The sequence below is a fragment of the Oxyura jamaicensis genome, chromosome 23 (assembly GCF_011077185.1).
Source record: "Oxyura jamaicensis isolate SHBP4307 breed ruddy duck chromosome 23, BPBGC_Ojam_1.0, whole genome shotgun sequence".
In the NCBI taxonomy this organism is placed as follows: Eukaryota; Metazoa; Chordata; class Aves; order Anseriformes; family Anatidae; genus Oxyura; species Oxyura jamaicensis.
In genome coordinates, this window is record NC_048915.1 from 2,469,069 (window position 1) to 2,495,351 (window position 26,283).

At 51.5% G+C, this 26,283-nt stretch overlaps 1 protein-coding gene across 1 annotated transcript; it reads right to left on the reverse strand.

The window, feature by feature from the left end:
- Positions 1–973: 973 nt before the first annotated feature.
- LOC118177672 (CCN family member 2-like) lies at positions 974–25,703 on the reverse strand. The gene is made up of 8 exons (XM_035345626.1): positions 25,443–25,703; positions 16,576–16,781; positions 12,179–12,246; positions 10,106–10,248; positions 5,831–6,044; positions 2,456–2,707; positions 1,582–1,790; positions 974–1,382 (listed from the first exon to the last, which is right to left on the reverse strand). The coding sequence occupies exons 4-8, from the start codon at positions 10,166–10,168 to the stop codon at positions 1,071–1,073; spliced, it is 1,050 nt and encodes a 349-aa protein (XP_035201517.1). The 5' UTR covers positions 10,169–10,248; positions 12,179–12,246; positions 16,576–16,781; positions 25,443–25,703; the 3' UTR covers positions 974–1,070.
- Between the last annotated feature and the right edge of the window lie 580 nt (positions 25,704–26,283).

Genomic DNA, 26,283 nt, shown 5'->3' on the forward strand with positions numbered 1-26,283 from the left:
ACTCAGCCGCCAGGCACACGTGAGCCAGCAAAGCCCAGCTCCCCCGGTCACTTCCCAAGTGATTACAGACTGGGCCCACAGAAATGCTCCTCGCTACGCTAAAATCTGCCATGAGCAGCCCCAAAAGGAGACACGCTTCAGACAGGCAGCCTGGCTCACCCCCACCTCATGCTGGAAGAGCTCCTTGGGTCTGAAACAGGCACCAGGGACAGGTGCCCGGCCAACACCAGAGGCAGAGCTGCAGCCTGGCTGAATCCTTTCTTCTCCAAAGGAAATCCTTCCTGGGCTTGGATCTTCAGGAGGCCCTGAGCTGCACCAGGGCTCCTGCAAGGACACTGCACAGCTCACTGCTCCCTTCTGCCTCTTTGCTGTCATCCTCATGGGCACGTGAGGCTAAAAGGAATTGAACAGGAAAAACAAGAGAGCCTCGAGCTGCCCAGAGGACAGGTCACCCCGGGGAGGATCTGGCCTCCACGCAAACGGGTCTGTAACAAAGCTGCTGATGGGAAAGCATGTGGCAGGGGGAAAGGTGGGGAGAGGGATGGGGAGGGAGCTTTTGCCAACTTGTTGGGTCCAATTAGCCAAAAATAAATGAAAGGCTCAGCAGGAGCTCAGCATGGGGCCAGGACCACTTTCCTCACCAAGATGCTTTGCATCCACACCCACCAGAGCCCCGCTCTGCTGGAAAAGAGGCTGCAGAGCCCTGCGCTAGCTCAGGCCTCCCGGACTTCCCCCGTCTCATTCTCTGGGTTTGCCACGGTTTTGGCAGGCCAGCGGCCACGGGGAATCGTACCCAGCGTGCTCTCAGCTGGAGACAGGCTGGAGCCATGTGGCTTTGATCCACTCTCCCGTCTCATCTGTGGGAACATGGATCAAGCCTGCAGCTCGAGCCTGTTTCCAGTTCCCTCGCTGACCTTCACGCAACCACGGGCTGCAGGTCGGCAGCTTGGGCCAGGAGGGGCTGTTTCCCCTCACAGAGGGGGAAGAGGCTGCGATGTCCCGGGACACAGCCACGAAAGCGCTGCAGAGCCCTCTTGACACCTCGGCCCGTGGATCTGGCACGCAGGGGGCTACTGCCGCTCCGTCTTGACGTGGTCTCCGATCATCCTCCGGTGGTACGTGGCCAGGAAGATGTCGTTGTCTCGGGGGCAGTCGTAGTGGCAGGAGCACATCTTGATGAACATCATCTTCCTCTGGAAGAAGTCCCCCTCGGGGCAGCGGAACTCCACCTCCACGGTGCTGGTGACGTACGGGGTGCAGCAGCGGCCGTCCGTGCAGCTGCCGCAGAACTTGGGCCGGTAGGAACGGGTGCTGGTGCAGCCCGAAAACTCAAAGTGGAGGCTCTGGCGTGGCTTCGGGGTCCGCACGCACTTCTTCCCCTTCTAGGGAGAGAGAGCAGCAACAAATGGGCTAACTGGAACGTGACAAAACGCCCACCCAGCCCTGTGCTCTGTCCGTCTCTGGGCAGGAAGGCACAGAGACAGTGGAGCAAACTCCAGGAGACAGGTTTTTGCTTTACAAGCAGCTAACCAGGTCTCCCTGGCACTCCCGGTGTCGTGTCCCCGCTCCCCGGGACGGTACCTTGGTCTTCTCCGTGGAGAAGTCGCAGGGCCGGACCATGCAGAGCCGGGTCTCCTTCTCCAGGCGGCACTGGGGGTTGTTGGTGGTGACCCGCGCAGAGATGCCCATGCCGCAGCTCTTGGAGCAGGCGCTCCACTCGGTGGTCTGCACCAAGCAGTTCTCCTGCACGTTGTTCGGCTCCGGCTTGCGTGCTGGATCCTCCCTGAAAACTGAGCCAAGAGGAAGAGACATAAGGCAAGGCTCAGGGCTTGGGGCAAAGCGTGGCACACAGCCGGGCAGAGGACCGTGGCTGCTCCCAGCTTGGTCTAGCTCTTCAGGGACAGTAGCAAAGGTGAGCAGCTGGCACTGACCCACCCCACGATGCGCTCAGCTCTTGGCAGAAGGAGCACAGAGGCGAGCACAGGGACAGCTCCTACCCCAGTCTGATGGCAGCCAGTTCTGCTGCAGTATCGGGGGGCGTGTGAGCCTCCCCTCGGTGCCATTAAGGTCTCAGCAGCTCTGGAGTTCCACACGTCGTTCCCACAACACAGCCACACAGCCAGAAGGCTGCGCCACCGTCCCTCAGCCTGGAACAGGCAAAGCTAACTGGGTGGGCAGTGTCCAGGGAGGTTGGTTCAGTCCTGCCATCTTACGGCTCCTCTGAGGCCTGACTTGCCCTCTGCTGCTCTAGGTGCTGCAAGACGCTCATGCCAGGCTGCTACAGGAGCCACGCGTCCCCAGCAGATGCCTGGCAGCAGTAGGAGCCAGCTCATCCCCTGGCACAAAGCGAGCAGTTGCCACCAGCTGTAAGCAAGACACGAGTGAAGGCAGCTCGGCTCTGCCTCTATCCCCCAGCAAACCGCTCCTGCCCCTGCCACACCAGCCCATCTCTCACCTGCCATGGCTGTTTCGAAGCGGTTTTCCTCGCTGCCCTCCTCGCAGACCCACTCCTCGCAGCATTTATTGCGAAACTTCACCCGCCGGGGGTTGGGGCACTCGGGGGACGGCAGCCGCAGGTCGTCGGAGCACAGCGGGATGCAGCCGATGGCGCCGTCCATGCAGATGCACTGCAGCTTGCAGGTGGGCTGGAAGCTCTCCCCGTTGTGGTAGATCTTGCCCAGCAGGTCGCACGTCGCACCCTCGTGAGCTGGAGGAAGGGGAGGAAGAGGAGAAGCTGAGCTGGTGGTAGGGGCTGGCAGCACGGCCTCTGCCCCCGGGGTTAAGGGGCTGCTGGCGAGGGGCAAGCCCCACGTGCAGACCCTCCCCACGGCACTGGAGCCAGCAGCTCTGCTCCGAGCTGTCTCAAGAGCCCAAAAGGCAACGGGCTTCTCCTAAGAGCCGTTCTCCCCCTGACACCAAAGGAAAGCAGCACGCTGAGTTTATGCCCTTTCTGGCTCCCCTGATGGCCTTCCTTCCTGCCACAGTTTTCCTCTTTCTCTCTGTTCCCTCTGATCAGACCTCTCCCCGCCAGCCCTCCTCTGAGTTTTTCACTCCTTCCCGATAAAACTTAAACGAGCAAAAAAGGAAACACGCCGACAGCGTACACGCAGGAGCCATCCTCAGCCCGCGGGTGTGAGCGGCGCTCCCGGGTTCTTCCATTTGCATTAGCCCAAAGTCTTCCAGTAGAAGCTTTCCAGCAGAAAATCCTGCTTTGATTGAAAGCTTCACAGGCACAGACCAAGTTTGTGAATGTTTCCAATGAGAAACAACCGAAGCGTTCCAACTTGATACCAAAGATTTCCTTTATGCTCGTACAATAGCTCGTGTCTAAACCAAAATACTTACTGGACAGCATCCACCGTGGGAAATGTTTTCCTTGGGTAATTATTTTAGATACTAAAAATATCAAGATGAAACGTTTTGATATAACCAAATTAGAAAGTTCTGGCACGGCCAAACAAGTATCCTAAATAATTCACGGAAAGTTTTGGTATTTTTTAATGTTTTTTTTTTTTTTTTTTTTTTTTTTTGTCTTCAGTCTGAAATGAAATGTTGAAATCCCAGAAGCTGCTCACAGGACAGAAATCCTGCTTTTGGACAGTCAGCTGCTGCTTTCTACAGTTCTGACCCCTAAAAAAAAAGTCCATGCAAACATTTACTGGGAAGTTACCAAAATGAAGGATTCTTGGCCGCTTGAGGAGGCTTACCAGGAAACCTGATCTATTTTCCCCTTAGTCCTGCTTGCCCGTGGAACAGAACGTTGTCTCCGACCAAGTGTTTGGCCCAAACAATGAGCCTCTTTCCATCCCTCCTCGTCCTCAAAGGGACCCAAATCCTCCTGGTTTGCTACTGCCTCGTTTCTCACCAGCGCTGGATCTCAACTCACGGCTCTTTTCGGTGCCATTGGTATAAAAATACTCCTGTGCTCTTACTGAGAAGTTGCAACCCCCTCACTTTTTCCATCGGAGTGGAAGCCGTCCACTTTCCCTCTGCGGGGCCGTTCAGACTTCTTTTTAAGCCCTCCCTCACTTCTTTAGCCCGAGCCCTCTCACTCCCCGAGGAGCCGCTGACGCCTTTCGCTCCCCAGCCAACGCGTGGAGGCCTGCTCGGGGATTTTATGATGTTTTCTAAACCCACTCGTTCCGTCATGCCTCTTCCTACCCTACGGCGACCTCGCCTTCCCGTTGACCCAACGCAGTCAAGCGCCAAAAGGGGTTGCAGCAGTGGACGGAGGGGGCTCTTTGCTCTTCACCAGCTCCGTTTGGCACCACTGACGCTCCCCACGCCCACGCACCACGGAGACTTTTCCCCTTTTCTGCAGGAAATGTGGCAGAGCTCAGGCGAGCGCCTTGCACCCACCCAGGCCGCCCTCTGGGCTCCCCCCCCAGGGGTGCGCAGGGATCTCCTCTGCCCCTCTGACACCCCAAGGTCCCTGCAGAGGAGCTCTTCCCCCTGCTGTACGTGAGGTGCTCCGTCCGTACTGCGTGGGCACTGACCAAATATTCAGTAATTTTCTTTTTCGCCTGCCTTCGCTGCCTCCAAAGTTCCCCGTCTCCCAAGAGAGCAGCGTGCACGTCACAAAAATATCACCCACGGACACGTCCCAGATCCTCGGTCCAATTTAGGGAGATATCCTGCTCTGTATTCACATGGAATTTTTGCCATGAGAACCTTGATTTCTCATTTAGAGGCAGGGAAGACCGTTGTGACCTTCAGGTCTGATTTTGTACAGAGCACAGAGCCGGGACTTGGCCGCATCGAGCTTCAGTCATCGGCTCTTAGGTGCACCAACGCCTACAGAAAGCACAAGGAAGCTCACGTGGCTTCTAAGGATCACAAAAACCTGGGGAGGAGATGAAACATAACTTACCGAACCATCTCAAAAGGAAGGAGAAAACACCTTCGTTATAGTTATACTCATTAATTAGGGTAAAAAGGAATGATTGTACGTGACCCTGGCACTGCCAGGCAGTGCGGTTCCCCCAGAACTCCCAGCTCCCCGCCTCAGGTTGATGTCCGAGCACTTCCACAGAAGCCACGTGCCGTGGCCAAACACTTCCCAAAGCGCTCACACCGACCTTCCTGCCTTGGGTGTCTCTGACTCTTTTTTAAAGGTTTAATTAAAAAAAAATAAAAGTCAGCACCTGGCAGAGACGGGCAGGTAAGTCTTGTTTTTAACGAAGAACAGGAGACTGACAGAATACATTTCTTCCTTCTGTACCAAAATACATTTCTGCATGCTTTAAAAATAGCTCCTGAACAACCGGAGCAACAATTCCTTCCACGCTGAGGAGAGGCACCAGGATTAACTCGGAGAAAACCGGTCTGTGTTTACCTGGCTCGGTGGCTCTCAGGTTCCACCTGACTCCGTTTTACAAATGACCTGCTCAGCTATTTCCACCCAGGTGCTACAGCCAGAAACGTGTTACGCCTCCTGCACGTAGGCAGCCGAGTGCCAAATGCCAACCTCCAGCGCAAGGCAGTGGGATTTTGGGTGAGATTTTACAAGCAGCAGCACTTCCCAATAAAAGCCCAGCTGGCTGGTATTTACCCACAGGCACTACGGGGTTAGAGGCTCTCCCATCACGTCCCAGGGACAGAGGAGAGCCCCAAGCCCCCGGCAGTGCCTTTGGAAACAGCCTTTGTTGCAGAAGGAAGTCGTCTGTGTGCGTATCGGTGGAGCTGCTGGCTCGCAGGACTGGCACAGGTCTCACAACGTGACGCTGGCTGAATCCCCAACGCTGCGGGAAACGCTGAGCGCCGGGAGCTTTCTGGGGGGGGCGCAGGGGCCACGGGAAAACTGCACAACAACAGAACGAACATCTCTCACCTAAGCAGATCCCGCTGCCTCTGTGGATTTTGGAGAAGTCGCAGTAGAGTCCCTTGTGATGATCACAGGGCTTCTGAAGGGAACAGAGCTCGCCAAGCTGCCTGGCACACACCTTGCAGCAACCGCAGGCATCCAACACGTGGCTGGTGCCAGCAGGGCACTGCAGAGGCTGCGAGGGACACTGGCATGGGTACGTGCAGGCCTGCGGTTCTACCTGGAGGGCAGACAAGCCATGGAGAGAGTGAGTCTCCCACAAGCCAGCCAGGCAGAGAAATGCAAAACACAAAGCTGCTCCGAGCACGGCCACCCCCTCGCCTCTGCAGCCCCCGGCAGCGGGGAGGGCAGAACAGCTTCGTCCTCCACCAGGGCGCCCCGGGGTGCAGCCAGCACATGCAGCTCCCGAGGGTGCAGGAGGCCGACCTTTTTCTCATCCCTGACTCACCTGGAGCTCAAGGAAAAAAAAGACGCCTCTGGGGAGCAGGGCCAGGACAAACGGGGCAAGTGGTAGCTTGGAGTCCCACGCGCGGCTCAGCCCCCCGCTGCCTTGGAAGCGATAAAAGAGCAAGCACGAGCAGCGAGCAATTCTCACACAGCCCTTACACAACCCATCGCTCTGCAGTAGCACCAGTAGATCCAGCCCAAAGATGAGAAAAGCCTTGCCCAAAGGGGGGCTGCAAACCAAACCAAAGGCCAGGAGGCAGAAAACCATCTCGCTACAGCTCTGCTTGCACTTGTTATGCCCTACCCAGCCCTTGCCTGCGAGACAGCTTCCTTGGATATTGTTTGTCACCCGTACCAGTGGTAAAGCTTTTCCAGCTGTTTGCTGCCCAAAGGAGCTGTTCTGACTTGAGATGACACGGGGCAGGAGATGCCAACTGCTTCACACTTCTGCAACAACCGCCACGGTGTGGCACAGGAAAGGGATCAGCCAAAATCTCCGCTCACAAGACCTCCCAGAGCCTTACCCTGCTCAGAGGGAAGCAGCACAACTCTTGAAAACTCCTGGTGCGAAGTATTTTGGAACTAAGCCTCTCCTGCCTGCAGCCCAGCTGTTCTCCGACTGCAGTCCTCGGACCACTCGCTGCGAGCTGGCACGTCATCTGGAGCCCTCCCCAGCTGCTGAAGTGCATTTAAAAGACGCTAAAAATACAGAACTGCTTTCCTACTGTTCTTCGTGTATGCGGCTGCCGGGGCTGCCAAGAGGATGCGTTATTTAACCATGAATGAGGGGGTGGGGGGCACATGAGATCATCAGAGAGGCAAAGCATTCCTCACACGGGGCCTATATTCAGATGCAATTCGTGCACTAAAAAAAAACGACGACAACAAGCATTTTCCAGCGCGATGTCAGCCACAGGCCATAGAAAGAAACACTCTCAAAATATCTCTCCTACTGAAAGCCAAAGCAAAACAACCTCTTTCAGGACAACACAGAGTCCCATGGGATTAAACCCAACCGAGTTTTCTTTCTCGCCTTCATTAATCACTGTTGGTGCTGTTTATTTCCTCTGAGAGGTCACCCAAAGAAGCCAGCCCACCTGGCCTTACCTTCTGCTTGCAAGCAGCTTGGCTTCCTCCTTACATTAGGGCACTCTCAGCACAAGGACATCTGGGCTCAGACCCCCAAAGGATCAGAGACCTGCTGGCTGACTGCACCCCTACCTCTTCTGTGCCTCATTTCCCCCACCTGGGCACCAAAGCACAGCTTAAAAGGCCCATTTGGGCCACATTTGCGGGGCTTTTTTCATTATTTAGGGATTTTCCTACCGGCCAGCTCAGCTGGGCCTGTTTTCCTCACCCCATCCACCTGGCCTCGGGGTGCGTTGGGACTCCTGTTTGCTTGTTTTATTGCTGAGCAAAGTCAGTTTGTGCTATTTATAACTCCCGCTCCTCTCACGGGCCCAGGAGAGCAGAGAATGAGCTGAAATCTTTTTTGGCTCGTGCGCTCCCGGCTGCGAGCGCTGAATAACTGGCTGGCGAGGGGAACTTCTCGAGCTGGGAGCAGCTGGTAGAAAGTCAACGTTGAATCAACTTCCTAGAGTTCTCCGTTACTTAATTTGCTTTCACAGCAATTTCAAGGAGCCTAAATGATGGATTGTGTTGCATTTCCACGGAGCACTCTCCAGCCCGTATTATTTTCAAGGGCTGCTTCAAGGAGTCGTTTCAATGCTGCGTGGAAACCACCCAAACGCTCCCAAAGAACCGCAAGCACTCACATTTGGGCTCTGCTACCAGCCCGAAGACCAACATTTCATGGAATCGTGGAATCATTCAGGTTGGAAAAGGCCTCCAGGATCATCAAGTCCAACTGTTAACCCAGCACCTGGGTGCGGAGGGATTCAACCTAAAGACCTGACATTTCATTCCCCTCTGCAGAAGGGTCTGTCCCTAAAACCGCACTCTTACCACCACTAATTTCACATTCCCAGTAGCCTCGATCTTGTTTCTGTTAAGAATATATTTCTGGGAACTTCAAGAGCAGTGGAACCAGGATTGCAGACCAAGGCTGTGGAGTTAGGGCTAAAGCCCAGAATATGGACTCGCTGCTCCTGGCTTTGCTGGCAGCTCTCCTGTTGATCTCAAACCCCACGTGTGAACCCGCCGCTCACGGGACCCTGAGCGATGGTCAAGCCCCGGTGGGAGTAAACTCATCCTGGCCAGAGAAATCCCGTGTCCGTGCTCCGTGGGTTCCCACTGCTCCTCCCAGGTCCCGTCCGCTCAGCTGAGTCAGGACGAGCTTCTGCCTGCCCTGTGGGCTGAACCCAGCTACCTGGGAGTAAAAGAGGTGAGAACGTGCCTCCTGCTTCACATTCACCTAAAACCTCTCCCCTACACCCTGGTGAAGGTGTGCATTTCTAAAATTTGGGCTCACGACTGCCTTCGAAGGGCTGGGAAGCGGCGTTCCGAAGCTGAGCTGGCAGCTTGAAAAGCACCTTGGGAGCCAGGGGTTAACACTGCGAGGTAGAAGTAATGCAATAAACACATCATTGGTTCTCTTTCACACTTCAAGGTATAGAACAAGCAGTCAAAGCACAGCTATTCACATAGTGCAAACACCCAGTCATCAGGGATAACACCTGCCTTCCCTGCACCCCAGGGCTCGAGGCACCTTCCCAGGGGTGAGAACCACGACGCCGGTGTCACGGGCAGAGAGCGGAGGCACGGAGACTTGCCCAGGCTGAGCCAAACCTAACTGCCGGCACCCTGGTTCTGCTCTCACCTCTGAACACCCCGAGAGGCAGATCCAGGAGGAACAGCTCTCCTTCCCTCGTTCTGTCTACTAGACATCACCCTCAAAGCCTGGAATGGAAGAAAGCCGAAAGCCCCATTTCCAAGGCAGCAGGTTTAGGGCAAGTGACAGCATCCCTGATCAGTGATGATGCAGCCACACGATCCGCTGCTCGTGTTTATACGGCTGGCACGATGCTGCCAGTGCAAGAAACAAGACAACAACCCTAAACAGCAGAAATTACCCTCAGATCTCAGCTGTGCCAGGTGCCCAGGACACCTCTCCCAGTAGGACAGGGGCTGGCACGTCGCTGAGCGCTGCCAGGAGCAATCAGAGCTTATCAGCCAGACGTTATGGCAGCTATCAGCACAACCAGCCTGGCAAAGCAGCGGCTCTGCCTGTGAACCTGACTTCTTCCCCACTCCGAAAGGCCCTTACTGCAATTTAGATCTCATGCTAACGAGGACATTAATGACTGCGGCAATGTTCCTGCTATTACCGGCACTGTAGTAGCACACAAACGTCGTAAGCAGAGTCAGCTGCTCTGTGCAAGCACTTTTACACAAAAAGCAGACACAAACCCTGCCCTGGAGAGGCTGCAGTCTGATTTCCTCCTCGGATCACTGTTTTCAGGGACAAATGGGTAGATTCAGTGGCAGCTGGGGGAGGATGATGATGGTAAGAAACTGCGATGAGGCTATTCCTTGCAGTGCTGTAAACCCAGCGATTTCACCTCTCTGTTCAATTCTTCCCTCTCGTAAACCAGGGCTGGCTTCTAGCTGCCAGGAGTGAAATGAAACAAAACCCATCCACATTTCCAGGAGCTCAGAGATCCCGAGATGCCGGGCGTTACGCACGGCGCAGCCCCGAGCGTGATTGAGTTGCGCGGCGCGTCTGCGCTGCCCTGCGACCAGGCACGCTCCGGGAAACCTCCGGAGGCAGGTGGCAGCTGCGGAGGGGGACTCAGCCTGAAGCGCTCGCATGCATCAAAGCAAGAAGCTGCAATGCCCAGAGAGCAAACGGAGAGGCTGCAGGGCAATACGTACCCAGCCTGGTGCGAGGAGGAGGAGGAACAGGGTCCAGGTCACCGTCCCCACGCTGCCGGACATCCCGAGTCAAGGGAGGGGATTCGGGCTGCCGGCCGACTCGCTCGCTCTCACTCCCTTCTCCTTTGGAGTTTTTCGTCTCTCTTTGGAGAAAGTTGCACATCAGCTTCTCTTTAAATAGCCTCCTGGAGGGGGCGTGCCCTGCACTTGAGTGACAATCTGGAAAGCAACCCGAAATGGGTGCAACAAAAAATGTCCAAATTCCAGGGAACACGAGCAGATTCCTGTGGCCCTGGCAGTTACGGGGCTGCCGGCGGAGCCTGCAGATCGGTTACTTTCCGCATGGGTAAATCACATCCCAGTAAAAGCAGGATTATTATTTTTTAATTTATCCCTCTAACTCCAAAAGTATGAAGCCTGGGACAGCTTTCTTGAGCTCCCCCCCTCCTTCTCCTACTTACATCCATTCTTTTTTGGCTATGAGAGCTGGGAACTTGAATAAGGACAGCTTTAAGGCTCGCATTTCCTTTGAACAGGAGGGAGAGATGGAAAGTTCAGCACTGTTAGCAGCAAGTAGGTACCACATCTGACTGCGCATCACCAGCGCTTGCAGCCACCAGCTCCAAGAAATGAAAGCTTCATGGCCATGAAGACAGATGTCTGGACTCCCGCAGCGAGGAGCAGTTTGTTTTACGAGGCAATGAAAAGCTACGGGGTGAAGGTTGTTGATAAAGGACAGCAGTTCCCTGTAGCACTTTATTTGCGCCTCAGGACTGATGCGGGGTAGGATAGCACACGGTCTTATCTCAGGGCATGCTCTTTTCTGTTTGCTGCTGAAATACAGAACCTGGCTTCTGCACCACCTGCACAAAAAGACCTTTAGAATATGAAAGAGCTGCTTTGTGTACTAAACAGTTGGTTTGTTTATTCTCAAATAGCAAGCAGAACGCTGCCATGAAAAGACGAGGAGAAGGAGTGCAGCAGAGGGCACTCTTAGTCCTCGCTGGCCTGGGACAGGACGGAGCAGGTTGGGTACCGGACAGTGATCCTCGCACCGCGCACAGAGTGGCCTTAAAAGATGGAGTTGTGCCTTTGGCTCAGGGACCTCCCCAGGGCAGAAGTGATGTCAGAACAGTGTATTACCTTACTGTGGGCCAACATAAAGCAGAGGGCAGGAGCATACACAGAACGTGCTGTGCCATAGGGTCCCTACCACGTCCAAGCAGAGTGTGCTGGGAAGTAGGACAGAAGACAAAGAAAACTACAGGGAGTGTGTAGCAGGTCCTATACATCCAGCCTCCTTCTTCCCCCCCTCCAAGTATAGGGCACGTTAGCTGGCAGTCAAGCCCTGCATTTTATTCCAGTCCCTTTATGTCTCTCTGCAAATCAGCTCAGCTTCCCCACTCCCTATGCTGCTGTTTGTCCAGTGCTGAAATCAGACAACTCTGACTCTTAATTAATTAACACTTGGAAAGCTCCCGGGGATTTGGGGCTGGAAAGCATTAGCACGGTGCAAAGCACCTCGGGTGCACCTCCTTTTCCTCTTCCGTAAGACGAGGGATTTCACAATCACCTCCCTAACAGCTACCTCTCATGTCACAACTAAAGATTATGTCTGCACACAGGAGATTTAATGTCCTGGGGGTGCAGAAATGTCCAGTGCCCTAGAGCAGCTCGGAGCTAAAGGCTGTCTGGCTGGACATACATTCCTTCCGTTTTTGGAAGGCTTGGCACCTTAAATTATGTTGCCGCCTAAAATTAGCTGCTCACATTTTGCAAGATGTTCTCCCACAGCTCGTAAATAAGACAGGGATAAAGTGCTACACACCTCTGTTCTCATCTCACACGGCAAGAACATTAACCACAGCTGAATCCAAACCGTACGGGGCATTTGAAAGTGTTTTGAGCGTTTTTGAAAGGACAGTGCTTAATGCATAGATCGATTCATATATCGCTCCTCGCCCAAGAAACAAGTTTCACCTTGAGCTGGGATTTTCCAAATTCTGCTTCTGACATAAACCCACTGCATGACCTCGAATGAACTGTTCAAGCAAAACCATAATACTTACTCACCTGTCAGGAGCTTTGCGGAGAATACTCAGCACTGGACCAGCACTACAACGGCAGATTAAGTTTCCAACCTACAACAAAAATAAAGAATAATTTGATTATAAAACACCATTACCAAGCCACTCATCATCATCCACCTGCCTGCTCTCACTTTCCCAGGACAGTAACGTAAGCGAACAGTCCTGAGCCGCAATCCTGCTCCGCCTTTAAGCCACCTTCGCTCTGCCATTGCCAGCCTGCTGTGCCCGTCCCTGCTCAGAGACGAGCGCCTGGACACCCGTGGTCCTTTAGAGGGTTACAGAACCAACACCTCACCCCAGGCTCTTCACTGCAAAGTGCCAGGCGCTGTGCCAGAACCCTCCAAATGAGGATTTCTGGGGATGGAGAAGCCCACGATGCCTCTCAGAGCCCAGACCAAGTCTAACACCCAGGCACTTTTTTTACTATAAGCTGAAAAAAAGGTCAGGGAGGAGCAGGACATGGACAATGTTAGCTGGAGATCCCTGAGAGCATCCTGTGCTCGTGGCCCGATCCTTTCTTAGGGCACTGGGACAACCCAAGCTCACCCTGGTGCTAGCAGCTGAACTGCTCACCCCAGCGAGGACGTCACCTGCCAGGAGAAGAACACGAGGGCTGTGTGACTCCGAATGATCAAAGGGAGAAAACACGCAAGCGAACACCGATTTCCAGCTCTTCTTTTTGCATGAGCTGTTTCAGGTGAAGGGATGAAGATGTCAACCCTGCTTAAAATCTGCCCCGAGCAAAGAATACTGGGTGTTTAATTCACCTTGTTACACTCTGGGTTCACTCACCCTGCCCAGCCAGCGACTCTCCTGAATTCACAGTAATTAAAGAAGATGACATTTAGATAATTGCTAAACATCACATAACCTTAAAGAATAAAAATAAGGCAAACACACAGGGGTTTTGCTCACCCAGTCTGCCAGGACTGTCCCCTGCCTCCCAGCCCTTCAGTCACCCATGGGACACGCTGGTGGCTCTCAGGACTGCTCCTTCCAGGGCGGTTTCTATTCACATGGCTGGCCGGTCCAAGCAAAATGTGATCCACACCGATGGAGGAACACTCCTTTGTATTTGAGGATTTACTGTGAAATGAAAGCCTGTCGAGGGATGCAAAACTTGGGTGGAGTGCTTCTTGATGTCCTTATAAAGGAAGTAAATATATAAAATTCCCCTTGGCATCACAAGTTTGGAAAGAGACAGTGCTTAGGTACAGAGCTTGCCAGACAAAAAGCCCCCCCGGAGCCTGATCCCAGCAGGAGGCAAAGAGCCACTTCTGCAGCTTACCACGGAGCACAGAACCAAGGGCACCCAGGGGGGCTACCAGGAACGACACCGAACCCCACGGATCAACACATAACACCGTTACCCAGACCATGCTGCTCACCTGTTCCAGAACAGGTGAAGAGTAAGAAAGTCACCACCTCTAAGGACGTAACTGCAAGGAGAAGTCATCCCACAGCCATACCACAACACTGAGCTTTGAGAAAGAAAAGAAAAGCAGGCCTTGGGTTTGAATTGGAGCACTTGACATTCCTCTCCCTCCCTTTTGCCCTGTTTCTGTTCTTGTGAGAAATCTGGCCTTTCGCCCCGACCCAGGACACAGCCAGCTGGGACGCTCCCAGGCCAGCGAGGACCACCACAGCTAGCTGACCCGGCTTCTTGCACAACCCAGGCAGGAGGATTTCACCCAAATAATGCAAATAACGCTCAAGATCCTGCAACGAGGGCTCCTCTGCCCAGCTTGTGTGCCCCCAGCCGGCTGCAACCTGCTGTAAACATGGCAAAAAACCACCTTTCCCAAACATCACCATGTTTTATTTTCCTTGAAGGATCCTGGCTACAGAAGGGGTGAAGCTTTTGTTAGCTACAGCTGTGAGCAGAGAACACCTCCCTTCATCCAGGAGGGCAGAAGTTTGTGCACAGCCAGGCCCTGGAGCCCCGTGGAGCCCGGTCGGACAGGCAGCCCTGCTGCAGCCTCGCTGCCCGACCTGGGCACGCTGCAGCCCCACACCCGGAGGCAGCGTGGGCCCCAGGACACGCTCAGCACCACGGTGTGCTCATGCAGGCAGTGCCCCAAGGCCCCCGAACCCGGCCAACGGTCCACCAAGAAAAGCAGACTTCTGAGACCCCTGCTGCCTGGGAAATTGGGAAAGTTGTGAACCACGGCCATGGCCAGGAGCATTTGTGCCCAGGCTTTTGGCTTGCACAGATCCGCAGGAGGAAAAGGCCCCAGGAGGAAAGAGTCAGCTGCACCCACCTGTGAAATAGATGCTTCCTGGGGTTTTTCCACTTCTTAACTTACTGCATGCTTAATTATCCTGAAGGAAAAATGCAGGGAGGGAGGGTATAGTTAAGGCAGACTTGGGTAGGCTCATTTAAGGAGACCTTCTGATCTAGAGGACATCACTGGTGCACACCCCTGAAGCACTCCGTCCTTTATAGCATCTGGTCCTCACTGGCCTTCCACAGATGGGGCACAAAAGGACTTGCTCACGATGACAGAGCTTATGAAAGAGAGGGTGCTAAAGAGAGGTCTCTATTTTTTGGCTACTCCATTAATCACCGGGCCTGCAACCCCCCAGTAAGTGGGGTCCGCAGGTTCAGGCCAGGCAGGGCTCCCCCCGGCCTGTTCCTGCATGGCACAAATGAATCCCAGCACCAAGTCTGATTAGCTTTCCAGCCCCCTTGGGGCTGTAATCGTGAGCCAGCGTTAACACAAGTCTCACACCTCGAGAGAGGCAGAGACTTCTCTCAGCTGAAGGGAGTGTTAGCCTCGGAATGCAGACACCTTTCAATTAGCTCTAAGCCAACTATTTCCCTGCTAATTACAGAACTTGATCTTCCTCCAAAGATCTGCAGAGCCTGCTCTAAGTTATACGCTGACACAAAAACAGTGATGCAAAATAATTTGTGACTTGCGGTGTCAGACTTTCACTTACACGTTCTTAATTCTTTACTTTCCTTACAGTCACACATCCTTGAGGCTGGTCTGTCACAGCTGTGGTCTATTTTTTTTCCATTTGTTTTCTCACTAGTAGATTTTTTAGAAATTTCTTATCACAAATGTTTAAAAAAGACACAAGTCCAAGCTCCACGAATAGACTTGTTATAAAAAATGGCATAATTTTGCCAAAAATGATAAGGAAAGAGGCTGTGTTTGCAGCCGTCACCACCTTCATACAGCCTGAACTTACACAAGCTGAGGAAGATGACGTTTTTCAGCAGGCTGCAACCTGCACGAGGCATCCAGTGGAACTCTGATGGGAGCAGTCGGCGCCGTGCAGTGCTCACCCTCCGCTCTGCCTCCACGATGCCTGCTGCTTCGCAGCACAACCTGCTGCTTCCCCCCTCCCCTAGCCCCCTGTCCCAAACAATTGCCCCCTAGCTCCTTCCCCAGAAACTCGTGTAATGTTAGAATCCCCCTTGGTGTATTTAGAGGTGACAGTTTTATCAGCTAGCAGTGAAACGCTGTTAGTTCTGCCTACAAATGCTGCATTTTTCGTACCCTTTTATGTCCAGGCACAACAGCATTACTGTTACAAACCTGCTTAAAGCACTTTAAGTTCGGAGCCTTTTTATGCAGTATGGCTTTTGCCACAGCCTTTAAAACACTGTTGCTGGTAAAACAGCCACTCTGATAGACTACTCGGAGGTTTTACCATTTAACACCAGAGATGCAGCAACAGCCACTTTCAAAACAGTTTTACAAAGCCCCAGTCTGTTGTTGTTGCTGTTTTGTTTTTTTTAAGGAAGTCATTGAAACCAGTAATTTTCATCTCTATAGTTTAAATTGTTTCACCCTCAGAAGCATGATGTCATTCTGGCATCAGAGGTGCAGAGATGGGTCTGAAAGCAGGCTGTAGGTGAATAATGTTCACTTGTTTTCCCAATCTGACCCTCGCAATACAGTCATGAGTCAGGTAAAAGAAAAGCCGTAGCTAGTTCAATTTCTTTGCCAGGCAAATAGCCCCAAATCATCTTTACTCTAATGCTTCTTTATGCAGTCATTTCACAATGTTCTCCCTGGTGCATTAGACTGGAAATTAATGACCTGCCTGGCAGAGATAGGCCAATCTGTTAGGTCAAGAGGCTTTGTTAAAAAACAGTTATTGGGGATTCTAAAATTATTAAAATTTTGAGCCCAAAGTTTCCTGACCTCAAAAAAAGGGGGATAGGAAAAATGAAAACTATGGAGCCTGGCTGTGTTTCAAGGAGGTAAGGAAAAAAGTCTTCCTGCCAGGGCAGCTCTTGGCCACTTGGCACTCAACACCTTCAAAAACCACAGAAATGTTCTCAATTCTGGCATTAACCGTCAGAGCTCTATTTGTCCCTGATGTTCCACGTGGGGAAATAAATAACCGACTGTACAGACTCACCCATGCCATTGCCCTTCTGCTAAAACACTGAAACATGCTGTCCCTGTGCAATCCCCTTTGACTGGTGAAGTTCCTCCTCTGCTGTGCTCATCTTCTTTCAGAGGAAATATCAAGGGCCAGGACGCAGCTCGAATGCTAGCAAGCCTCGCGACCCGTTCCTTCTGCCCCGAACAAGGAGGGCTGGCAGGGCCATGTGGATCCCTTTCCTAGAACAAAGGAAACAAAATTATTTCCAGCTTTTCAAATTCTTCTCAGAATAATATGTCAGCTTAGTCTGTATTGCTATCCTGTGACCAGAGTTTGGAGAAATAAAAGGAATCAGACAAATTCCCATGCTTGCATAAGGGCTATTCGCTTTTCCAGAATGCAGAAGAGCTTCTTCCAGAATCCAGAAGACTATTTTTATTTGAGACTATTTTAAGCCCTAGGTAGGTTTCAAAGGGATACCACTTAAAGAGGCCAGGGAAGAACCCAGGCAGTGCTGAGTCAAGAGGGAATCCCAAAGAACCAGCCTCATGACCAGGCCGTAAGACCCTTTTTCATCCTTCACATGAACTAAAATAAGAGTTGAAAGGAAGAATGTTGTGGCAGGAAAATCACCCGCAACAAAGGGACCTCAGGAACAGAAGCATGGGGTTAATTTGGTGCTGCACTGATGTAACTGAAGCCAGAAGTTTACCCCTGGCATTCCTGTGACAACCGCAGTGATTATGCTAGCCCCTGGTTTCACCCAAGAATGATTTCAGCTGGCACTGGGGCTCAAGTGCCGTGTTCCCTGCAGGATGAACTTCTGAAGTTATGTGTCCAGCATTCATTCCCTGGGCATTTTGAGCATAACTTTATGGCCAGTCATCCTGCAGCTCAAGCTAAGAGTTCTGAGATAGAGAAGAACATTTATAGCAGCACTGTTGTGATCGGGAAGGCTTTTACACTCCAAACACCGCCTGCTCAGCGAAGCTACTGGCTGTGTGCAGTCTCAGCAGCAGCAACTGGTCTTCAACCTGAGACCCGAGGATCCCTGGTAGGAGTCCTGCTAGCAGCAGGCAGACAGCCTAACCCTTACCTGCCAGGGGTCCCACGGCCATGGAGCTATGTCAGCACCAGGTTTCAGGGACCTGCTGTTAGACCTGGGTCTGTGAACCCAAGAACAAACCTATTATTTCATCGTCTTGAGGCCTGAAATGGTGCTTGCTGCACGGCCCCCCACCAGGCTTGGCTGGCTGCTGGTGCAGCTCGTGCCAACATCTGCTCAGCTCTTTCCCACACTCACAATCTTATTTCTGCTCTTCCACAGGCTACGGCGAGATTAGCCTTGAGGGGAGACGTGTCAGTGCCTGCAAGCCTGGTCTCATCTGCTGCCATCGCTCGGTGCAGCCTCTCCTCCAGAGCCAGCACTGGGAGGTCATCACTTGCCTTGGGTTCGAATGCCAGAAATACCCAACCCAGCAGTGATTTCTGGCTCAAAAGCTGCCACTTCCATAGGAGCCTCCGGGAAGGGGAAGGGATAGGCTTTGCTTAATTGTCTTGTTTTTAAAGTAGCACTCTCTCATCCTATTTTTGTCCCAGGGTTATTTTAATTGGACAGTTCGGAAGCTCTTTGCAGCTCATTCAAAAGGGGGGGGGAGGGGGGAGAGAGCAGACCCTTCAGTGTTACCCCGTCCCTGCAGAGGCTTGTTCCAAGCCTTCCACACAATGACTTACCAGACAAAAGGGAGAGCCCTTGATCTGTGCCAATGACTCCAAAGTGACCTGGGACACAGCAGGGGTGGGAAGGAGATGGTCTGAAAGGGTTTTCTGTCTCCTTGAGCTGCCTCCTGAAGCCCTTGTGCCCTGTGAATACCCTTGAGGCAGGTGGCTGGCGTGGCAGGGAAGCAGCAGCGTGGGACACGCTAAGTGTGCTTGGCACAGGCAGGCTGCCTTGTAGCTGGGAGGCAGAACACAGCAGTGCAGGAAAAGGCACCTTAAAACAATCTTGTCACTGGAGTCTCTGGGATGAGGCCACTAAATGAGGTCAGGGTATGGCAAGTCCCATCTTGAAAGGCTGATAGTTTCGTTTGGTGGTGGTTGAGCTCTTTTATGAATGTGGGTGTTCCTGTTCGCACATTCCAGCGACATCTCCCATCAGTTCCTGGCAGAAGGAAGCTACAAGGGGACAACAGGTCTGGTCCTGATCTCTTCAGCACCATCACCTCCTCAGCACAGACCCTATACCAGTTAAGCCTCTGCTAAATACAAGATCAGAACCAGGTCCTTTCTGTCCCCCAGGTCTAGGGACAGTCCCTTTTAACACAGATATTGTAAAACTAAACTGGGAGAAGCCTATCTGTGTCGTGCAGGCTGATAAGCTGTAACAACTCTTCCTCGGTGCTATATGCTTGCCCTTTTCTCAGGGAAGGATGCAGAAGGCATTGGACAGCCCTTGCAGCAGCCTCTGTGCTGCAGCTCCTGCAGCTGCTCCAAAAGAGAGCATCCTGCTGGGGCTGTGGCAGGTCCAGCCACACATCTTCCCCTGCTTTGTGCAGATCCAGCAACACCTCCTAGGCCAGAAGCTAGCACGGCTGCAGCCCACGCTGGAGCCAGGCTTCAGTGGGAAAGTCCTACTGGGCTTTGGGCCTTTCCCAGGCCATGGGATGGAAGGCAAAAGCATTTCTCCTGTCCTCTCCTTTCCTACACAGAATGGAGAAGCAGCCAGGAGCTGACCCTGCTCTGCCAGCCCCAGCTACGTGGAACAGTGCTGAGATTACATGTGTGAGATACGAGCGAAGGGGAGGGAGGGTAGGGGCTCCACAGCAGCTGTATTCTTCTTCCACACCTTTTACAGGAAGATATTCATAAATATCATGGGTTATGGCTGGGCCCGGAGTTCATGCTGAGTTTAATGGACTGTGCTAAGCAAGCAGTGTGTGTGTGAATGTGCATGTGTATTTCTTTTCTCTTGGTGGAGGGAAGCTGTGCTGGGTTCTCCGTACCTGGCTGACAGCTCCCGAGCCAGGGAGCTCTGCGGCTCAGCTCAGGTTAAGTTGGCATTTCAAAATAGCGCCGCTGTATTTACGGAGGGGAAGCAAGGCAGAACTGTTCGGTATAGGTGACCTTGGAGTTTATTTATGAGAGCTGTGGGAACCTTAGACATGGAGAAAGCTGACCAGAGGTGGGCCCTGGGAGGAGCTACACCAGTTTCCACCAGTTGAGGATCTCACTTCAATTCCCCTAAGGCTTTTGGCACTCGAGCTGCTAGGGTGCTTTTGGAAATTATCCTAAGCATTTGTCTGCATCTTTAGACCCCTGCCTACCTTCAGCTCAGCACTGGATCTCAATTTCTTCTAGCAGCTGGGGCTGTATGATCAAGGTTGTGGCCTGACTGGGGGCTCAGAGCCAGCAGAGGAGCTGCTCTCTGCATCCCCAGAGCTCAAAGCCCTCCTCTGTTGGAGCATCCTGCTCCTCCCCATACCTGCAGCACCTCGCTGGAACCGCCGTGCCCGTGGCAGGATGACTCCTGGTTACACAGCCACACGATCTGTCCCGCTGCAGTCCCCATGGCATCCATCAACACGCTCCCTCCTTCTTTGTTTACAAACTAGAAAAACCCAAATTCTTGCGTTACTGAGAATTTCCGCTCAGCTGTGGGTCACATTTTAAGATTCCTCTGTTTTTTTTTTTTTCCAAGTAACAAATGTTTGTTTTGCTGAAGAAAAGGGAATGATTCTGTTCCACTCAAATGGGTGTAAATCAGAAGCAATTCCCTTGAATCCAAGGGGTCAGGAGCAGGGAAAACCCAAAAGGGAATGTATCCTGCCCATGTCTATGAGCATATGAAGGCCAGATTTCTTAATTCCTTTACCCCCCCACTGCTTTTGTTCTCTTCCCACCCTTACCCCATCTCCCTGTCAGAAAGAATGTCATGACTGGGATTCAAAGAGCAGTTATCACTAGATGTTTGTTTTCTGTTTTGTTTTGTTTTGTTTTTTTAATAAATATATGATGATCTCCAGATGCTAAAGAACCAAGTAGGTTTCAGATGATCGCCTCTGCTCCCATTTACACAGCTATAAATCCTGAGTCACTCCACTTACTTCACCAGACTAACGCCAGATGCAGGCAGAGGAACTAAGATCAGCATCCAACCCCGAGTCACTAAAAGCAAACTGACCAATTACATTTCTTAGAGAAAGACTTTTACAATGATTAATGACAGGCAGACAAAGAAACGAGGAGCCTTGGGACGCATTTCTCTAAGTCACAGCAATTTTCACTTAAGCAACTGGGACATTTTTTAAAGCCCAGAACGAGAAAGACAAAACTAATGTGCTCAACTGACCTAGTTTTTTTTTTTTTTTTTTCATTTTAAGAAGATACATGCTTACTGGGAACATGAATGAAAAGGTCCCGTTCACAACTTTGCCTTGACATCGCCTGAACTGAACAGCCATCTGGGTTTAAGTCAACATGACTCAGGCATGAGGCAAAAAGAATGGTTCCCACAGCCCCGGATCAGGAATCGGTGCCCTTGAATACAACTGTTGCTGCTCCCACTGGTGCCAGGAGTTCAGGCAGAGTCAAAGGAGCTTCTTCTAGACTTATGCAGCTACTGCTGAAAGCAGAATCAGATGTAGTTTTGAGATCCACCCGATAACAAAGCTCTTGCTCTCCTGGATCTGGTTATGTACAATTAGATGCAACTGCCTTTTAGCTGAGTTTCAGTGGCCCAGGTTTACCACTGGCTGGAATCTGGGAGATGGAAAGCACTTAATGGGAAGAAGTCTTGCGAGAAAGGCCCGGTGATCCTGGATGGCTAAGAAGCAGAGATTTCCACACAAAATGTTCACATTTGCACACTCCAGCTCCTCAGGACTTCAAGATAGCCTGTAACATCACCTGCATGTTTTTTCTGACCAATTGGGGTTTGACATATGGTTAGGTCTCCTGTTTATGTCACTTCTGAAGCGAGTCCTGGACATTTGTGTTGTGTTGATATAAATTTACAGACAAAGTTATTTGATTCTTCAAACGCTTCCCAGATCCTGTTTACAAATTCTTTTATGCTTTAGCTCAGATGTGTCAGCGTGAGCCAGGACACCTTTCATTGTTCTGGTGGTGCAAAGCAGCCATAAGCCCAGTTTAGTCAGCCAGTTAAAGTGGATTTACTGGTGCTTTGGACCTGAAGCTGCTCAGACAGCCAGAGGATATCGGTGAATCCCGTCTGCATGGGGCACATTTCAGATGGCCCCTTCCAAAAAGCGCATACTTTCCTAAGAGAGATGTTTGTGACACTGTATGCTCTCTTCCTTCCGTAAACATAGTGCGCTTTATTGAAAACAGCTGGATTTGCACCGGTGTCAGAGATTACGCTCTGTGCCGGGTTTGTTCTGACAGTTACAGGTGTCAAAGATGCTCAGCAAAGGGCTTTTTGCTTTGAAGGTGCAAAATGGATGTGGCAAGAAAGCTGCGTTCTAGACACACACACAACCTCTTATATCAGAGCGTCTGGGCATGTTAAAATCTTTTTCACATGGCTTAGTGTTTACTGGTGTCAGAGGTGGATAGCCTCAGAGCAGCTGTTTGGCTCATTAGCTCTCAGACATGGAGAATGTTTGTCCTGGGAACAGTATTTATAACCTTCCGAGGAAAACGAGAGCCAAGATATTTCAAAACGCGGGTTGCACTGGAGTGGTATCTCTCCACCCCAGCGCCCCACCAGAAAAGTTTCTAAGCAGTCACTGGGACAACCAGGACAGCAGGGGATCTAGCAGAAAAAAAAAACATATTCTAGGTTTTGTGGGCCAGTTGTGGGTTTGGTTAATGTGAATAAAGAATAACTTGCTTGAATTGACTGATCTGTGGTGTAACATGACCACAGCAGGTAAGGAGATAATCGGCTCCTGTTCCTCCTTTATGAGAAGAAAGTTTGGGTTGTGGGAGAACCAGAAAGGGCTGTTAGCTGATGCACTTCTGTATGAATAGAGTTTACAAGCAGGCACCGCTGAGGCTTTCTAAAGTGCTTAAGAACTGCGGGAGCCTATTTGCACTACCGAAGTCATTCAGATCTGATCAATAAAAACTTGTGTGAGAAGTCAGAGAAGAAAAGGATTTTCTGCAGAATCGGTCACTTTCCTACAGTTCCCTTGTCTTCTCCAAGGTATTTAGCAAAGCAGCAGCTATTTGACCTTCCACTCCCAAGGTGCCTAGTTCCCATTGCACTAACCCCACGTCTCTAACCGATGGATTTCTGTGACCAGCACCACCCAGCTAAAGGGAGCTGCCAGGCTTTCCAAAAAAACATGAAATGGCCACATCCAAGCTCCCAATGCGCTGTCCAAAAGCAGTAAATGCCCTCCTAGCTTGATTGCCAACCACACAAAACAGTCCTGTCTTTTCACCTTAGCCCCACACGCTCTCCTTTTGGTGCTTCTTGGCGTGTTTACCACTCATGTGAGTTTTTATCTCGATTATAACTTCTCAGCATTAGCAGGAATGGGATCAGATGGGAACAATCTGCTACTGCTCCATTCGGAGGGATGTGAGTTGCAGCGAGTCTGAGACTAGAAGGCATGATAAATGATAAAGTAGACAGATTATAAGCTCCTGTGAGGGAGGCTGGAAAAGCATCAAGAAGGAATAAAAAATGAAGCAGAAGAAAGAAGCCTGTTTTGAGAAAGGTGCTGGTGCCAGCTTGTTGTGTTTCTGAGGCCCATATGTGCAGCTGTGTATTTTCATAGCAGCACCTGTCGACGATGCATCCTTCTTTGTGGACGCCCCTCTGTAAGAAGTTTCCACTAACACACCGATTCACATCTGCTTTCTCTCTCATCTCTCACACAAAAGGTTTTGCTGTGTCTCTGGGATGCCCCCGGCCCGAAAAACATCATTTCAGACAATGGTTAGAAGTGCTTGTCACCGACCAGGCTGCTACGTGGTGTTCAGGTGTAACGGGACCGGTGTGGTTATTGCACACAGACCCAGGGGGAAACACAGATCACTGAGTAGCAGAGCCAAAATGCCGAACTCACCGTGCAGCAAAAAGAGGGAAAAGCATTTCATGGAAGAGAGTACAAGCTTGTTCCAGTCTGATCGTTCATCGTACCCAGTCGGCCTCTTTTTCTCCTTGCTTCATTTCTCATTTTCACTGGTGGCAAAACAATCTGCCTTGTAACAAGCTGGCCTTTCAGCTGGACTTCTCAGCCCCTTCTCCTCTTTTGAACCCCTTGTAAATGGTATGCCAGTACTGAACATTTACCAACTGTGCACATGGTGCCTTCCCACCACAAAGCACCTTGCAAAGTTTAAAAGCTTGGCCACAATTCCCCCCCTGGGGAAGCAGCTTTCTGCCACTGACCTCAGAGTGCAACAGGAGGAACCACAGAGGAAAGAGGCAACTTGCTCGGGGCCACACAGCAAGCGTCCGAGCGAGCCAAGAGCGAAGGCAGCTCCGCTCGCTCCCCGCTTGGAGCCTGAACCAGGCAGTGCTTTTTCACCAGCCCTGACAAGACAGATATTCCAGTGATTTCAGCGAACAAAGAGGGCCCTCTCTGCCTTGCCGTACGCTGCCATGTGTTTCCCTGCTGTCAGTGATTATCCATGGGATTCCCAACAAGGGCCTACAGTCACTGGCAACATCTGCTGCAGGGTTTCTCAAGAGGCTGAGGACGGGCTGTTTTTAGCCTTTGTTTATTTGGACAAGCTCAGTGCTTGCCAGAAGTGCTCCCCTCGCTGCACGCGTGCACACACACACACACACCCCTTCGGGCAGGGGACCCTCCGTCCCACACAGGCTGCTTTGTAGGGCCCGGCTCTGCAGGAGGCCGTTCCTCCCTTTTCCCCAGAGCCAGCTGCTAAAAGCAATGCTGAGATCAGACAAAAGATTTCACTGATCAGTCAGGCTGGGGAACACAGGGATTGTTGATCAGTGGCCTGATAAACCCAGCATCCTGCTTCTGGCACCAACCAGCCGCCCTCGATGCGTTAGAGGAATGCGATTTCCCGGTCCGCAGATGCATCTAGCCAGCCATGCAAAGCCTGCCGTGGTAGATGGATAAAGGTTTCCTTTCCACACAGCCAACAAAACAGGAAAAGACTGAGCTCCCGCTGTCCAGTTTGTCCCACAGGTCCCAAATATTGGTTTCAGACAGAGCCAAGGTGATGTGCTCAGAGTTCACTTGCTCCTGAACTTCTACGTGGACCAAAGAGGGCAAAGATATTGTGGGATACTGGAAAAGCCCCAAGGCTAGGATCTGCACAGCTCAGGAGGTGGGTGTTCAGTGAAGGAACTACAACACATTCAAGAGATCTCTTCCAAACCATACAGTGTGGATAATGTTATCCCTGACAGGTAATTATAGGCAGGAGGCTTATAAACGTGCTGGACTGCCAGTCCTGGAGACTGTTCAGCAGTACAGTACGGGATCCAGATCTCCTTTCATGTACAGCAGTGTAAGACAAGACTCACCCACAAGAATCAAGGAGATCACACAAGGCTGGGTCTGGCTAGAGGAAAACACACAAGAGAAACAACCACCCACCTATCTTCCTCTTTAACGTTTTTACTCAGCTCCAACACTCGCTGATGCACTTAGCCCTTAGCCTTGGGACAGCTCTGATTAGATCTGTGGAGTGTGAATGCTTCAGCGTGATTCACATCTTTCACACAAATAGGATTCATGGACCTGGCACAGAAATAGTGGTAGACTCTGGCTTGCTTCGTAGGCTAACCTCCCTAAAGCAGCCATCACCTGGCCCCTGATAAGTCAAATAATTTTCCTTTGTGCCCCAGATTCCCATATATGCAAAACAGTGAAGTGCTATCAAAATAAAATGCTTTGCAATCTTTAGACAAAAACAAAAACTTAAACACAATAGGTTTTCCTCTTTCTTACCAAAGCCATTCCTGGAGATTAAAGTTCCATCCTCACTTTGTTGCTAGCTGGCTCTGCACTCCTGGAGGGGCCACGCCAAGAGTTACCTGTCACACCCTCTCTTTCCATGACACTTGACAACAGAAATCACAAGTCCAGGTCTTTTTTAGGCACCCTGACCATTGCTAAGGAGGGTTTCAGGACAGGAGGGCTCACATTATGGAAATAGAAGAGATGGCCAAGAGAGTGGCTGAAGAGGTGGATAGTGTCTATTCTGCAAAACAAGGAACCTTTGTAAGAAAAATTTCAGGAGAAATAAGGTGAAAAGAAATACAAATAACCTTCAGCCACTTCTGTGATGGGAATAAGAGCACTGGAGACATCCCCTGGCACTGCTGGAGCTCTGCATGACCCTTTTCAAACGGAGACAAAGCACGGCTGGCTGGGAGCTGCCTTCCTGAGGAGAGGAGAATGCAACATGAGAGCAGAGGGCAAGGAAGGACACAGAAACACTTGGGAAGGTCGAGAAGACCTCTTCTTTGTGTCACAGTAGGCTGCAGAGGGAAGGGTGAGGCAGAACCTAACTACCAGGGAAGATGACTGAGGGAGGAGAGGTGGACAAGCACCCCCAGCACGCCTCAGGGTGACACCAGCAGGGAGCAGTGACTTGCTATCACTCTGCATGAGCAGACTGGCTCCTTTTAGGTATATTCCAGGAGTATTCTGCAGTTCTAAGCCTTATCACGTTGGGTGGGACCTTAGCTGATCTCAGCAGTTAATTGGGACAAAATGAGCAACAGATGGATCCAAAATCTGACCTCTGAGGAACACTCACACGCTTCTAAGCCTTGGTGCTGCCAGT

Bases quoted from the DNA above. Each gene is read 5' to 3' on its own strand.
- LOC118177672 (XM_035345626.1), bottom strand. From the start codon at position 10,168: ATGTCCGGCAGCGTGGGGACGGTGACCTGGACCCTGTTCCTCCTCCTC. The intron at 6,045-10,105 runs GTACGTATTGCC...TCTGCCCTCCAG, and splicing joins TCCTCCTCGCACCAGGCTGG to GTAGAACCGCAGGCCTGCAC. The intron at 2,708-5,830 runs GTGAGAGATGTT...CCCTTCCTCCAG, and splicing joins AGGCAGCGGGATCTGCTTAG to CTCACGAGGGTGCGACGTGC.